The following is an 18,215-nucleotide window of genomic DNA, read 5'->3' on the forward strand; positions in this document are numbered from 1 at the left end:
CCTATTGTTCAATATTTTCTTTGACAATTAATTTTCAATAACAACAATAGCTCTGTTCCTTTACGTGCAAGAATCTTCAAGTTTTACCACTTTGTACTCAAAAAGCGTTCCTTTACTTCAGACATCATACAATTCATATGGGAGTAGTTTACTACTTTTGCCGGTTTTACCATTTTCAAAAGTAAAGGAACAGACAAAATGTTGTTTTTGTAAATTTGTTAGTTGTTGTAATTCATGCATTTACCATATATAAATTTGCCTTGTTTATTTCTATTTCGATGTACATTAGGGATATATATTTTTTGAGGAAAAAATATATCATTCCGAAAAAAAAAACTATTCCCCAGAAAGACTTCTTCATATCAATGATATGTAACCTCCTCCAAGTCCGAACGACGAGCCGCACAATAAAACACCGCTTATAGAGGCGGTACAACGTTTGTTAATATGTGGCGTATTTTGTTAAATTTGAAAAAAATAAAGCCCTAATAAACATGTGCTTCTTTGATTTCAAAAACAAAAGATTGAACCAGCTCCTCATTTTTCAATGAATTTCGAGCGACCACAAACATTTTTGCAAGAATTCCACTTTCTGCGAGAAATTATGCATTTAGTGGAATGATGTGGAAACATTCAAATTGAAAATGTAACGAATTTTTATTCATGTTTTCCAAAATATTCAATCAAATGCATGGTAGAACAAGAAAATGTAACAGCAATACCCAGCTGACTGAACTATTGTCAAATTCCATACGACATTTTTTATATTTATTTCTATGTTCGATGTATATTAGGGATATATATTTTTTGTAGAAAAAATATATTTCCCATAAAAACTTCTTCATATAAATGACATGTAACCTCCTCCAAGTCCGAACGACGTGCCGCACACTAAAACGCCACTTATAGAGGCGGTACAACATTTGTTAATATGGTGTGGTATTTTGATAAGTTTGAAAAAATAAAGCCCTAATAAACATGTGTTTTTTGATTTCAAAAACAATAGATTGAAACAGCTTCTCCTTTTCCAATGAATTTCCAGCGACCTCAAACATATTTGCAAGAATTATACTTTCTGTGAGAAAAATGCATTTAGTGAAATGATATGGAAACATTCAAATTAAAAATGTAACGAGTTTTCATTCATGTTTTCCAAAATATTCAATCAAATGTGAAAAAATATTAGTTTTTTAAATTCCAATAATTTATAGACATTTCCTTATTTTGTTTACATTTATCGTTGACACTAACATTACAAACAAAAACAAATTCCTATGTGGTTGTTGAGTTGTATTTGTTGTAGTACTTACATTACCTTCTTTGTTCTACTATGAATCAAATGTGAAAAATATTAATTTTATAAATTCCAATAATTTATAGACATTTCCTTGTTTTGTTTACTAGGCGTTTACACCAGACAGTTTGTCTTCAAATACAACTCTGATTTACTAACACATACATACATTTGTAGGCTGTCCTCCAGCTGTCCATCATTTTTTCAAAGACAGCCTTGTTAACAAATTTTTGACATTTTTTGTAAAAATGTGTGAGATAATAATTGAAATGTGTTGAAAACAAAAGAACATGAACAAAAACAAAATATGTGAACGGAAAACAAAATGAAATCGGTGATTTTCATTCATAATTTTACAACTGTTTTTGCAGTTGTCTGGACGCCTACATTTACATTTACCGATGACAGTAACATTACAAACAAAAACAAATTTCTATGTGGTTGTTGTTGAGTTGTATCCCAATAGAAAATCAATTCGTTGATGACATTTTCGTCGATGATTCGTTGAGGAAGTCTACGAAATTGTCATGTACGACAACTTGCATGACCATGTCTTGCATTGTGTCTTGGCAATAACCCCAAAAATGCTCAAGAAAGCGAGCTTTGAAATAATTGTACATATATTTATGAAAATATTCAATTTTCTATTTGTAATAGAAATTTAATATTCTAAAATCATAAAATTTGGAAACCGCGTCATGATGTAAACAATTATTTTTCATAGAAAGTGCATTAAATAAAAACGACAAGTAAGAATAAGTAATTACATTAAAAATAATTGTAGTTATTCTATAAATACGTGTATTAAAGTCTTTAAAGCAGTCGTCAACGAAATAATGGGTTTTATGTCATCCAAGTCGTCATCGACGACAGCTTCGCTTACCATGTCGCCCATGTTGTCGTGCATGAATACTGGGACACTTGTGTGAAAAAGTCGTCAACGATTCCAAAGGGCTGTCTGCAAAGAGTCGTGAACGAAATGGAAATGTCGTACACGAGTCATCAATGTTGTCTTGAAGACACTTTCTATTGGGATTTGTTGTAGTATTTACTTTACCTGGGGCTCAATTCTGTTTGTATGAAAATGTGAAATGAAAACTTTTATAAAGGAAAAATATGTCAAATGAAAAAAATTATAAAGGAAATATTTTTCATTTCAAATTTTTATAGAACAAGAATCCAGCCCCTGGTTTGTTCTACCATGGAACTACTTGGAATTTAATCTTATAGTACGTTTATATATAATCGGATTTAACAAACCCACTGGGTTTTAAATGTCAATTCCATTACATATACGTCAAACAAATCCTCATAAAGAAGGTTAACCCGGCAAAAGGCTATAATATAAACATGGCCTTAAATAAAAACTCCTCAAAATATGATATAGTGATATGAGATTGTAAAAAAGCCATTACCCTAATGTACAGTACATACATGTATTTACTCAAGGCATATTTATTAAAGGTAGAAGTGACAACCAGCTGTATTCTTACTTTTTTTGTAAATTTAGTTTTCAAAATGTAATAGGGTCTACTCATGAAATTTGAAACTTCGAAATTTGCTAATATAAAATACTTATTTTCATCGTAAACGTGTAATAAAAATTACCTACGAGAGTTCTGAATGCGTTATATTTACATTTTGATTCAAATTTGTTATATTTTAGAGGATTTTCAAAATGTATTTATGTGTTTCCTGAAAAGAAATTTTGGAATGACCCTAATATTCAATATTTTCTTTGACAATTAATTTTCAATAACAACAATGTTGTTTTTGTAAATTTTTTAGTTGTTGTAATTCATGCACATACCTTCTATAAATTTGCCTTGTATTTACTATTTATGTACTAATTTGAAAGAACTGACAGAATTTTTACACAAACAAATATTCGAAATATTTTTATTCTTATAATTATGTTCGCTTTTAAAATAACCAAGAGGTTCGATTCAATCGCAAAGCCATGGCAAATGAGATGCCTGAGCAAAGCGGGGAAGGGCAAATGTTTGGAGAAACATGTTTCAAAACCTCCGACCTCAAAAGAGACAATAAATCTAAAAGAAGATTCAAAATCAAAAGAAGAATCAAAATCCTTAACGATGCCATTGGCAGTTCAACCAAAAAGTCCACAAATAAAAACCGTACAAATATATCGCTGGAAACCGGGTGAAAAAGCTACGCTGCAAACCTATAAAATAGATTTGACCAAATGTGGTCCAATGGTTTTAGATATTCTAATCAAAATTAAAAATGAAATTGATCAAACATTGACATTTCGTCGTTCTTGTCGTGAGGGTATTTGTGGTTCGTGTGCCATGAACATTGGTGGTACCAATACGCTAGCGTGCACCTGCAAAATTGATAAAAATCTCTCAAAACCCTTGCGAATTTATCCCCTACCGCATATGTATGTTGTACGTGATTTGGTGCCAGATCTATCACAATTCTATGAACAATATCGTTCTATACAACCATGGCTGCAACGCTGTTGCAGGGAAAAAGAGGAAATTGGATCGGCCCAGTATTTACAGCATCCAAGAGATCGTGATGTACTGGATGGTTTGTATGAATGTATATTATGTTGTTGCTGTCAAGCTTCTTGCCCATCGTATTGGTGGAACAGCGATCGTTATTTGGGCCCAGCTGTTCTAATGCAAGCCTATCGTTGGATTATCGATTCACGTGATGAAGCTACCGAGGAGCGTCTGAATAATTTACGGGATCCATATAAAATTTATCGTTGTCATACCATCATGAATTGTACAAACACTTGTCCAAAGGGTCTTAATCCAGCGAAAGCTATTGCGAAATTGAAGCAGTTATTGGCGGGTTACAGTAAGAAGTCAGCACCGAAATTGGATACTGCAAAAATTTTCAAAACTTGAAATAATTTCTTAATTTTTTTCAATTATTTTCCAAATTTCTGCGTCATCATAATAAAAGATTGGCATCAAAACTCGGGAAAGTCAGTTTATTTTTTTAAATGTAGATACAAAAATAAGATTGTCAGAATTAAAGATGACCCTTGGGGCTTTATATTTGTACCAATTGCGTTTCCAGAAGTGGTTTTTCCACAGCTTCTGTCGGATGTATTCCAAGGGAAATACCTGAAGGGCTCAACCTTAATACTAACTTATTCTTACCAAGCGGCACTAACCGTCATAAACATGGCAAGTGGACTCTGATCTCTACTTGGTTGCGCATGGGGAGCTGCCTTTAACAACCGTTAAAAGTTGCGAGCTAACATGTGCCGCGTGTTCACCTATAAGAACGTTTAAAACTTGGGTTGGGTGTTGGGCTAGTAACTCATCCCTCCAAAAAGCAACATCCTATGAAAATAAGTAAAAAAGTATCAGTCAACTTGGTCGACAGAGATATACCCTCAGTCTCGGACCTAAAGAAAAGAAGTAACACAAAATACTTCTGACGTCTATATAATACGAAGTTAACGTTTGGACCAAACGGGTTTCTAACTTCGACGGTTTTCTTACGTACCACGCAGTTTAGTTGGTGCCGGCAGGCTTTTTTGAGTTTTTGGGCCATTATCTCAAGAAGTAAGGACCTGCCCCTGCAAAAAGCATGTACCGTCGTAATAGGGAAAACGAAAGTTGTTACAAGAAAAACTAAAGGGATTCGAATCCAAATTTTGGACCGATTCGGCTGATCCGTTCGAGAGTTATCGTGCGCTCCGGCCACTACACATGGTGCCATAGGGGTATTTTAAACCTTTTGGACTATTTTCTAAGTATGTATGGACTTTCCCCTGAAAAACGTGTACTGTCGTAGTGGAGGCAGCGAATACAAGTTGTTACAAAAAGAAGCAAAACGATATGAGAGCTGGTCTTAAACTGCACTCTTCACAAAATTTTGTGTGGGAAGTTCTCGAAGAAGTCAACCTATATAGTCCAAATTCGAACCTAATATATGGCCCGTCGAGGGAATACATATCGAAAAGTATGGACCAAATCGGTTATTCTCTTCAAGAATTATTGTGTGCATAATTTTTCCGAATATTTTTAAACTTTTGAGGGGGAGGTACCTGAAGAAGTGGGCCGATATGGTCAATCTTCGAACTAAGACTGAGAGCCGACCGAATCGGCTGATCCGTTCGAGAGTTATCGTGCGCTCCAACCAATACACAAGGTGCCATAGGAGTTTTTTTAAACCTTTTGGACTATTTTCTCAGGAAGTGTGGACATGCCCCTGTACCGTCGTAATGGGGGAAGCAACTACAAGTTGCTACAATAAAAATCAAAGCGATTCGAGAACCGGTCCTAAACTGAACTTTTCCGAAATTTTGTGTGGGAGGTACCCGAAGGAGTGGACCGATTGAGTCCATACTGACACCTTATCTAAGTCTGTTAAAAATTTCACGATGTGCAAAGTATGAACCAAATCGGTTACTTCTTCAAAGTTATCGTGCGCACAAATTTTCCGAACATTTTCGAACTTTTGTAGGGAAGATACCGGAATTAGTGGACCGATATAACCCATCTTCAAACTTAATCTAAGTTTGGACAAAATATTACGAAGGCCATTTTGGACCACATCGGTTCATCCGTTCTAGAGTTATCGTGCGCACCAGCCAGCCTGACAGACAGACGGACGGGCATTGCTAAATCGACTCCAAATTGTCTAAAACGGATTTCGTTAAGTTCGGGGGGTTCGAATTTTTTATACCCTCCATCCTTGGTACAACAATTGTACAATTATTTTACCATGCCCTCCACCATAAAATGTTCAGAACTAAAATGAAATAATTATTTTGTGACCACGGATACCCCAAATGTTTAAACTTTGTCAGAAAACGCATCTAAAAGTGTATTCAATCGGACGGCACCTTTTTATGGGGGCTATATCAAAGTGTGGACCTGTTTTGACGAGTTTTGGTGGAGAACTTTCGTGACCACGGAGAATCTTAATTGTCAAATTACAACTAGAACCCTTAAAAATTGCAGCTAAAATCCTCAAAATACCGAAAATCGGGAGGTACCGTTATATGGGGGTATACCGAAACATGGACCTATGTTGACGATTTTTGTTAAAAATAAAAACATTTGTGACCACTGAGAACCTCAAATGTCAAATTAGAGGTAGTTCTGTCAAAGAGATAGCTAAATTCCTCAAAATACCGAAAATCTTGAGGTACCGTTGTATGGGGGCTTTGCCAAAACATGGATGGACCAATGCTGACAATTTTTGTGGAGTAGATTTGAAACCACTGGGAACCTCAAATGTAAAATTGCAGGTAATTCAGTCAAAAATGTAGTTAAAATCCTCAAAATACCGTAAGTTGGGGGTACCGTAAAATGGGGGTTATACTAAAACATGGAGCTATATTGACAAAATTTAGTGGAAAAGTGTTGCGACCACTAGGAACCTCAAATGTTAAATTAATGTAATTTGGTCAGAAAATGAAGCTAAAATCTTCAAAATACCGAAAATCGGGAGGTACCGTTCTAAGGGGGCTATATGAAGACGTGGACCTATACCGACAAGTTTCAGGTGGAAAGTTTTATACCCCCAATAAAAATTAAATACCAATTTCCGCCATTTCGGTGGGATATTGAGGCCACAATCTTCGAAATACGGGAAATCAGGTGGTACCGTTCTATGGTGGATATCTGAAGACGTCGACCTATAACGACAATTTTCAGGTGGAAAGTTTTATACCCCCAACGAAGACTAATGGCCTGTTTCACTAAGACGACTCGAATACAAATTCGTTCGAACTACTACCAAACGTCTGTTTTTAAACGGTTTTATTTAACTCAGCCTGTTTGTTTTATTCTTGGGTCAAATTTAGAACATCAAATTTCACCCTCTTCCTGTCAACCGATTAACCTGAAATTTTGTATACACTTTGGACTTTGGGGGCAATACAATTATGTTTATTCATTATCACTATAAATTCAAGATGGCGGCCGCTACAAAATGGCGGATAACGTAGGTTTTATCAATTCCATCAATATGGGTATCAAATGAAAGTGCTCAACCAGTAGAATACAATGTACTATATAAAATTAAAATCCAAGATGGCGGCCCCTACAAAATGGCGAATAACTTACAGCGAATCACATTAAAAGTGTCCACATCAATTTCTTTTATTAAAACTGCCTACTGCCTACCTACCTAACAAAAAACAATTAACACAATATCTGTTATAGTTTCCGAGAAATAGCTACTTCTTTCTACAGAAATTTGCAAAAATTACGTATTCCAATATTTTGACATAATTTTTTGGTTTCCTTAGTTTTAATATGACGATTGCGTTGGCTAGTCCATGTCATATGAATGAGCGGATGATGAACCTGATAAAAAAAAACATATAAATACGCTACGCTCAGAATTGGAATGCCAAGGCTCCGATGGAGTAATCAAGTGGAAGACGAAATCGAAAGGCGTGGTATTCCAAATGAAAGAAATAAACCAACAAATTGAGAGGAATGGAAATATCTTCTTAGTTCTGTTTATATGACAAATGTTCTGTAGAGGACCAACTAAATAAGTCTTAAACTTAATATTTATAGTCACATAACTGCAGTAACATTTTGAAGAAATGCGATTCTTTAATTTTTGTTAACCCTATATAAAGGCTTTGCAGAACTTTGAACGCGCACTCGTCACATTCTGCCACAGAGTACTAAGAACGTCAGTGCATTTTTCGTGAACTGAATTCATAATTACTAAACTTTGAATGACCCTTTTGTAAAGACAGTCATAATGCGACGCGTTGTGAATATTTTAATGTGCACAAGTTCATGGTGCCAATCTCAAAATCTAAAGAAGAAAGTTAATATAAATTTCACGTTAATAAGCATTAAATGGGGACGAGCGATAGGCAAATGTTTGACGAAATGTGTTTGCTTAAATATTCAATGTTAAGAAACTCATGACAAATATCAATATACATAGTTGGTATCAACAGGTCTTTATAAATTTCTGTATTTGATTTAAAAATGTGATGTCTTAATAGCGATTTGTTTGTGATAATGCAAGTTACATAGGTTAAACTTAGTTTAATGTCTAAAGTTATTCATGTATAAATAGTTTTCTTCTCCCTTCCTTCTAATTTTATATTAGAACCTGAAACTTATGAATATAGACAGAAGAATTCGTTGTGGAAATCGACATTATATATTTTGACCTTTTTGTTTGCACTGAAGATTTTTAGTGCTGCCCGAATCAGATTTCAGCTTAGAAACATAATTTATTTTTGGAACAATAGCTTCTACATTTTTAATCATCACTTATAGTGCAAAACGTTTAACATATTAATTGGATAAAATTAATATTCAGTACAAAAATCTTCTGACTCTTAATATAAACGGGAATACTTGTTCGGCAAGCAAAATGATCTCTTTTTCAAATGTCGATGTGATTAGATAAGAATAAGAATTATTTCCATTAGGAATTAAATCCACTTAACAATGTGGAAGCAACAGTAGCCGGAATATTCTGATTTATAATAGAAATCAGTTATATATAAATTAGAAAAAAATGCATTAACAAAAACTTCTGGAAACTGGAATTGTTAAAACAAAAAAGGTTTTCATATACTCTGTGTTCCCCTAAATAAATACAAATTTAAAGCTTTTTAAATTTATAAAGGAAAAAGCTTTAAAATTTTTATATTTTTGCATCTTCTGGCACATATCGAGTACTATTTTTTTTATACCCTCCACCATAGTATGGAGTGTAGATTAAGTTTGTTTTTCCGTTTGTAATAAGTATATCGTCACCACAAATGCCCGAAGACATAACCCACATGGAAATCGAAATTCGTTTTTTTTTTATGGAATCTGATATATAAAGCTAAAATAAATGCTCTGCAAACGCATTTTAACTAACCCTTTAGGGTAGAATAAGATGCAGTCCAATATGCATCCAAAGCACGTGTTTTGATGCAGTGCTTTGGATTGAATTTAAAGGCACTTTTCGGAATGTGTTTTTAATCTGTTCAAAGATGCAATTAATATGCAAGCCATTGCAAACTTTCCCAAAATAATAAAAATAATTTATTGTTTGTGTAAAACAAAAATAATAAAAACTTCATTACATTAGGCCATGTTTATATTATAGCCTTTTGCAGGGTTAACCTTCTTTATGAGGTTTTTTTTGAAATATCAGCAATGGAATTGACATTTAAAACCCACTGGGTTTGTTAAATCCGGTTATAAACGTACTATTAACACAGATTATGAAATTTCTTCATTAAATGAGTTACCGTAAAAATGTTCCCAACTTTTGGTTGTATTTTTTATCTATATATCGTCTGCTCCGTCGGAAAAGGTCGTAAGTCCACTTTTTTTGGAAATCGCGTTTTTGTTACAGGATGATAGTACAAGTCAAAACACGTCGTATGATACAAAGAAAATGGTATTATGTCGCGTTTTTCTATATGTTTTGCCCTTGTCGGAAAAGGTCGTAAGTCCACAAAACGTACAAATTTGAGGACGAAAAGGTCGTAAGTCCACAGGAAAATGTATACTTTAAAAGAGTACTACAGCTAATGTAGTTCAGATATAATGTTAAATGTCATCCATGGTTGGGGTACAATATAAAGAACTAGCCTACACCTTTGGATGATAATCGGATGATATTTGGCGGAGCCTGTGGACCAAACTTTTGAACAAAAATGTGATAAATTCTATATTGCAACGAAAATTTACATTTGAAACTTATTTTCACCCTATAAGCGAACTGATTATGAAAGATAGACGTCTGACCTTTTCATTGATACAAATTGGGATGCTGTATGTGTTCAAATACCTCATATATTGAAAAATTTGTAAAAAAAATCAAAATTTTTACAGTTTTTACAGTCGTATATCTTACTTAACTTTATCAACTGATAATTTGTGGTTTCTCTAGGGACATTTATTCATATAACGATATTAGTTTGTATTCTGAATTCAATAAATTCCTTCTAACGGACGGTTAAGTGCAATGTTTATATTATTAAATGATTCTAAAATAATAATTGATTGAAATGTTATTAAACTAAGAAGACATCATGATTTTTGCTAACAAAGAGCAGTATGAATTTGGAATTGAATTAGACGATGGTGTCATGGGTCTAGTTCCCTATGGTTTTCACGGTGATTCTGAAAGCTCTGATGACGTCAATACCAAACATCATAGAAGTAATAGAAACTTCTATACCAAATCACGAAGATCTATCTTAAAAATTGCGAGCTGTATCTTAATTTCAAAAGACAGACAGACGGTCATGATTATACCGACTTAAAATTTTACTCTGGTCGGGTCTTATTGCTTAAATATGTACCCAGGATTGGGGAAACGGAATCGTTCGTAAGTTTTATATATAGCGCATTTAAAAAATAGGACACAGGTGTAACCCGCTCCTCCGAAATTCAACAAAATACGTATATAGCCTACTTAAACCAAGGGACATCCCTGTGCATTATCTGAAAATTACATGGAGTACTTAGGGTTGGAGATTCAACAACCGTTGCCTCGCAAATTAATTTTCTGACCGATACTTTCATAACTTTTGCAAAAAAGTGTTTTTTAAAAAATAGGGCCCCCTCCGAAATTCAAAAACTATAAAGCCTATTTTCACCTCGGTTGTTCCTTGTATATTCTCTGAAATTTTCAAACAAATCGGTTCAGCCGTTTTTGAGTCTATGCGGAACATACAAACATACACACATTGTCTTTTATATATAAGACTAGCAAATGCCCGCTACTTCGTATGCGGAAAGGAAACGAAATATATATAAACAATATTTAATACGGGAATGGTGAATACTGGAGATTCTGTTGTACTAAGACCTATTTTTATTACCAATATTTTTTCGATTGTAGTCAGAATTAAAAAAAAATTGCCGTATCGCATCCCTACACAGCTACCATATTTTTTATTTCGAATTTCCAAAACTACGTATCATATTGCAAATTTCAGATTTGACTCCTGGTTTTACCCCTTCACTAACACAGCATTCCCTTCCAGTACGAATTTCCAAACACTATACTTTATCTCACCCCTTCACAACAACAATAACGCACATTAACAATTCAAGGTTCTAGCTTTAGCGGTTTCGCCCAGAACCCGAATAGGTCCGTTAAATTTTCGGCCACTTTTCGTATATCCCCATATAACGGTACCTCTCGACTTAGTGTATTTTTAAAGAAGAACAAATGTATATTGTCCAATTTTCTTTAAATTTGGACCTTGAATACTCAGAGGATATAGAAGTTTAATTTAAAAAATCTCCACTTCAATCCACGTTTATTAGAAGAGATATTTTGAAGATTTAGAGTATTTTGAAGATCTTCTGCACATTTTCCAACCGAAATTCGGAATTTGTGGCATGAAAGGTTAGAAAACTTCTTTACAAAAAATTGTACTGAATGTGCACGGGTATGTCAACCGTATATAACGGAAATTTTTTGAAGGCATTTCAATTTAGGATTTTTTAATATCAGGGGGTAAAAACCTTCTAGTTAACAAAAATGTCGCATTGGACCACGTTTTCAAATTTACATACCAAAGCGGTCAGAACAAAAAACATTTTTTGAAAAGATACTTCACGTTGACTACTTAATTTCAGTACATTATTTAGAAACTCCTTGGCGTTAACATCAAATCAATGGGACAATATTCAGTACAATTTTTCAAACTCAGAACTTTGTCTCAAACTTTAGATCCCAGCTTTGTTCCTACGCCCAACACCAAATTTAGTACCTTAACTATTTCAAATGATTTTGGTATCAACATGTTACCCAATTTTTCGTACACATAGGTAAACGTTTCAAAAATTACTTCCTTATATTCAACATATATCCTAACCCCAATTCAGTTTTCCAGTTTTACCAGTTTCCCTGAAACCCATTTGCAAAACCTCCTCCCTACCACCACTCTAAACACCAATTGCTAATCTAATACCAAATTTCAAAATTCCAGTTCTACCCTTTACAAAATCACAAATTGTACAAAATTCTATACCATATAGCAAATACCAAAAGGTACCAAATTTTGTACCATTTAGCACACGATTTTCCAAAATGTACAGTTGCGTTCAAAATAATAGGAGCGCCCATACAAAAAAAGAAAATTGTCAAAAAATATGGTTAAACTTACCTATTTTGGTTTATTTTGAATTTGTTTAATATTGTTGACATCCCAACAGTTAATTCATCAGCAGAAATGTGGCAATCTGTTTTAAATTATTTACTGTTTACACCAACATTATAAATCGTGTTTAAAGTTTTTGTTCAAAAAAATAGGAGTGTGGAAGAAAAAGGATGATAAAAATAGCTTTAGTTGAGTTTAGGATCAAAATTGTCAATATTTTTGTTAACAGTTGTAAATCCAATAGATTTAATAAGATTTGATTGCTGTTTGAAAACAAAAGTCCTTTGGAGGCAGCCAAGAAACAGGCGATTGTCCTTGCAGAAATTGTTTCCATAAATTGAGCACTTATTGGGCAACTCAATGGATTTTGTAGACAAAAGCTTTAACGATTAGATTTGTTTGATGCTATGGATGTTATCTCTAACAATATATAATGATTGGTATCCCATAAATTTGTGTATTTTGATCCTTGATCCAAGTTTAAGGACAGTTTACATTAGCCCTTAAGGCAAGGATCGTCCAAAAAATCGTATCTATAAGGAATTTATTCCCCTAACCAAATAATATTTAAAAGTCCTTAGGATGCTATCCTTGTATATGCAATCAGTTTCGCTTCTATTCAAAAAATGTTTAAAACGTGAACGGTTGAAATGTACTTTGAACCATTTAGTGATACGCAGGCTGGGATTGCACTAAGGTTGGTATACGCCGTAATATATTTTTCAATATAAACGTACGTTTTTCACTCAAAAATACTTCATTTAGGTTATTTTCATTAGAAGACTTTTTATTATACGATGCAAAACCTAATAAAAATAGTCTTAGGCCAACTTCAAAAGTTTGTTTTTAAAAATTCCTTCTCAACAAAGCGTTTTGAAAAATGTCTCATATGTGCCAATCATCCAATTATTAAAAAATGAACCATATAATGAATTCTGCGTGCAGTTAAGATGCTAAGGACCTCAAAAAATCACTTGATTGGGATATTAATGCCTTATAGATACGTTTTTTTAACCGATGCTTACGTAAAGAGGTAACGGAAACCGGCTTAAACTTGGCTCAAGGATCAAAATACACAAATTTCTGGGATACCGATCATTATATATTGTTCGAGATAAAAGTCAGAGCATCAAAAATTCTCTAATCACTAAAGTTCTGTCTACAAAATCCATTGATTTACCCAATAAGTGCTCAATTTATGGAAAAAATCGCTGCAAGGACAATCACCTGTTTTTAGGCTACCTCCAAAAGAACTTTTGTTTTCCAACAGCCATCAAATTTCATAAAATCTATTGGATTCACTACTGTCAACTAATATATAGACACTTTGATCTTAAACTCAACTAAAAATATTTTTATTGTCCTTTTTCTTCCGCACTCCTATTTTTTTGAACAACAAATTTGAAGGCGATTTATAATGTTGGTGTAAACAGTAAATAATTTAAAACAGATTACAACATTTCTGCTGATGAATTAACTGTTGGGATGTCAACAATGTTAAACAAATTCAAAATAAACCAAAATGGGTTTGTTTAACCATGTTTATTCGACCATTCCCTTGGTGTTAATGAGCACTCCTATTATTTTGAACACAGCTGTACTTTCATATCTCAGCTCTATCCGTTCACCTAAACCCAAATTATAGCCAATGTAGTTCAATTTAGCACCTTTCCATTAGTACGAATTTCCAAAACTACCTCAATCATACACTCCAACAATAATCTGTTCACGCAAATACAAATTATAGCGAATTTCGTACAATTTAGTACTACTTCGTGCACATTAGTACGATTTTCCAAAGCTACCTCCATATCTCAATTCTATATTCCAACAGTAATCTTAATTCCAAATTTCAGGATTCCAGCTCTTCAAATCCAAATCATACTAAACTCACTACCATTTAGGACTTTCCGACCTTTGGTACATCTTTTTTACTCTCCATCAGTGACCTTCATTCCAAATTTCAAGATTCCAGCTCTATCCGTTCACCCAAACCCAAATTGTACTAAATTTATTACCATTTATTACTTTTCGTACATTTATAGTTCGAATTCCAAAAACCTTTCATTTTCACTCTTCATCAGTGATCCTCATTCTAAATTTCATGATTCCAGCTCTATTCGTTCACCCAAACCCAAATTGTACTAAATTTAGTACCATTTAGTACTTTTCGTACCTTTATAGTTCGAATTTCTAAAAACCTTTCATTCTTACTCTTCATCAGTGACCCTCATTCCAAATGCCTGTATTCCAGCTCTATCCGTTCACCCAAATCCAAAATGTACTAAATTTAGTACAATTTAGTACTACTCGTGCACTTATAGTTCGAATTTCCAAAAACCTTTCTTTGTTATTCTCCACAAGTTACCCTAATTTCAAATTTCAGGATTCCAGCTCTATCCTTTCACACAAATCCAAATTGTACTAAAATTAGTACCATTTAGTACTTTTCGTACCCTTGTAGTTCGAATTTCCAAAAACCCTTTGGTACATCTTTCTAACTCTCCATCAGTGACCCTCATTCCAAATTTCAGAATTCTAGCTCTTACCGTTTGCCTAATACAAAGGGTATCATATTTAGTACCTTTTAGTACTTTTCGTACACTTCTAGGTCGAATTTCCAAAAACCCAGCCTTATCTCACCCCTACACACCAACAGCAACCTACACCCAAAATTTCAACTTTCTAGCTTCAGCGGTTTCGTCTGGGCGTTGATGAATCAGTCAGTCAATCAGTCAGTCAGTCAGTCAGTCACTCACCTCACTACTCTTTTATATATATAGATTTCATACAAAAGTTTTGGTCCATTAAACCCGCTAATAATTGTCTCATCAACATGTTAAATTGCAAGCTTATTCTTTGTCTTAAAATCAAATCATTCCTAAAATTTCGCTCCGATCGGAATATAACTGCGATCTACAGGACAGCTACAAAGTCGGGTAAAAATTGTGGGTTTGGTCCATTTCACACCTTTCGATCATAACCAATATCTAATGGGGTCACTTCCGGTCGGAACCAGACCTCTTCACAAAATTTCGTGACGATGGGTCCAAAATTGAGGTCTGGATTTTTATTACAATTGTTAATGGATGGTCGGACACACATAGCTAGATCGCTTTATCTCGTCAAGATATGAAAAAATGGCAACGGGAGGGGGTCTACGACGAATACTTCGCGATGTTTCACGAATATTGGACAAAATGCTTATAATACCCTTTCCACATTGTTTCGTAAAGTATAAATATTTTATTTTAAAAACGTCCGTAAATTGTAGGAAAGGTCGTAAGTCCCTACAAAAATACAAAACTGTACAAGGAAAAGGTCGTAAGTCCAAAGACATCCAATTATCTCCCAAAACGAGACGGAATTTTACCAAACAAAGTACAGGTATTGAAGCGGAATAAATAAACGAAAAATAATGCCTTTACCACCATAATAAAATTTTAAATACAGAAAGCGCTGGAATGTTTTTTCTTCCTCCTGAAAAATTTATTGAGAGGGACTTACGACCTTTTCCGACGGAGCAGACGATATATAAAAAAGGATGATGTTAGTTACTACGCTTATAACTCAAGAACGGCTGAACAGATTTTGACAATTCGCACCAATTCGGAATGGTCTCATGGCAGAAAAGGATAAAACCTAAAACAATCGCGAAAATTTCCGAAAAATTTGCAAAAATATTTTTTCAATAAAGTCAATTTTTCGACAAATTTCTATCGAGCTTCGCGTTTGGAGTAAATCTTGGCACTTATTTGGACAGTTTTTGGCGAAAATTGTATTTGCACCTACTGTGAGGGTCCATTGTACGCATTTGTAAATTTTTGAAAGTTGTATAGAATTTTTTATTCACAATCAAATCGATTTACATTTATTTTCAAGCGTCTTTTTAGGAAATTAACAGAGACAACATTTTAACAGGGCTTAGTTTAGAGTTTGTAAAGATTAATGGTGGGTTCGGTCAGATACCGATTGAAAAGACTAAGATGATAATGCCAAAAGTGGTTTCCACAGTTTTGAGGAAAAAGGTACAAATCCACAAAATTGGTGGGTTAATTGAAACATCAAAAGCTCCGAGGTAACTTCATTGGAAGTGATGTTGTGGCATATATGTATACTTTTAAACCGTAGGTAAAAACATCTTCGAAAGATAAACTTCCGATGTATGCGGTATAATATTTAAGCTGTACCAGATATATTTTGATACTGTTAAGATTCTGTCATGATACAAAAAAGGCAATTACAAACGGCCAAATACATACATACAAACATACATATGTACATTGGTACTGTTGGTACACTGCACGCAGAGAAAAAATATTGTTGGAACAATCATATTCTAAGAACAAAATAGTGTATTTTAAAATTCTTAAAATATATATTGTTGGCGCAACAATATGTTTTGTGTCATTATGTTCCCTAATAAAAAATATATGGTTGAAACAACAATATATATTTTCAGATTTTTAAAATACACTATTTTGTTCTTAGAATATGATTGTTCCAACAATATCTCTTCTCTGTGTGTGTATGTATGTCATTCGAAAAAAGGATGATATTCAAAATTGGAAAAAACAAGAAATCAGAGGTACTGGAGTTTTTTGGTCGAATTATCTGACAAATATTCTTTATCGGCGACATAAGTAGGTAAATACTTATTAATCGTTAATAAGTTTGTGATATTAATTTGACTATGTTATTTACGTCGAAATAAAATATATGGTGACCAAGTAATCGACAACAGTCACGTGTTAGTGTGACAAGACTTCAAGCATCCGAAACACACAAAGAACGGCAACTCTGTCCATGTTACCAGAGCCATTGCATCTAATACCGAATTTGCAGTGCAAGTAAAATTCGGGAGATCACATTAAATAGAGAAGTCAGAAAAAATAAGTAAAAAAGCGTTAAGTTCGGCCCGGCTGAACTTTTTATACCCTTCACCATAAAATATTCTGAACTAAAATGGAATAATTATATTCTTTCCTGTCCACAATTTTAGACGAAGATATTTTGAGACCTCTGATACCTAAATAAGGTAAAAAACATAAAAAAATATTCAATCTGTAAGGAACCTTATATGGGGCTATATCAAAGTGAAAATCGGGAGGTACAGTTATATAGGGGGTTATACCTAAACATGGACCTATGTTGACAGTTTTTGGTGGAGATATTTTGTGATTACTAGAAACCTCAACGGTCAAATTACAGGTAGTTCGATCAAAAATTTTAGCAAAAATACTCAAAATGCCAAAAATCGAGAGTTACCGCTATATGGGGGCTATACCAAAACATGGACCTTGACTGTTTTTAGTGGATATACTTTGAGAACCACTGGGAACCCCAAACCTGAAATTACAGATAGTTCGGCCAAGAAATGTAATTAAAATCCACAAAATACAGAAAATCAGGAAGTACCATTATATAGGGTCTCTACCAAAACATGGACCTATGTTGTGGATATACTTTGAGAACCACTGGGAACCCCAAACCTGAAATTACAGATAGTTCGGCCAAGAAATGTAATTAAAATCCACAAAATACAGAAAATCGGGAAGTACCATTATATAGGGGCTCTACCAAAACGTGAAATTACAGGTAGTTCGGTCAAAAAATGTAGTTAAAATCCCCAAAATACCGAAAATCGGGAGATAGCGTTATATAGGGGCTATACCAAAAAGTGTTCCGATATATCCCATCTTCGAACTTGCCCTGCCTATGGAAAAAAAGACGCTCGAGTGCAAAAATATAGCGCTCTAGCTCAATTATTGCGAACGCTAGAGTGATTACAAATGATTAGTTCAATGTGTTACAAACAAAAAA

General features: G+C 33.9%; 1 protein-coding gene across 1 annotated transcript; it reads left to right on the forward strand.

Annotated features, from left to right (window-relative positions):
• The first annotated feature begins 3,146 nt into the window (after positions 1–3,146).
• Positions 3,147–4,247, forward strand: SdhBL (Succinate dehydrogenase, subunit B (iron-sulfur)-like). Its single transcript, XM_073978988.1, has one exon. It carries the CDS (start codon positions 3,208–3,210, stop codon positions 4,174–4,176), a length of 969 nt encoding a protein of 322 aa, XP_073835089.1. The 5' UTR covers positions 3,147–3,207; the 3' UTR covers positions 4,177–4,247.
• The last annotated feature ends 13,968 nt before the right edge of the window (positions 4,248–18,215 follow it).

Source organism: Musca autumnalis, unplaced genomic scaffold, assembly GCF_047663935.1.
Source record: "Musca autumnalis isolate F117 unplaced genomic scaffold, ASM4766393v1 scaffold_3, whole genome shotgun sequence".
NCBI classification, from domain to species: domain Eukaryota; kingdom Metazoa; phylum Arthropoda; class Insecta; order Diptera; family Muscidae; genus Musca; species Musca autumnalis.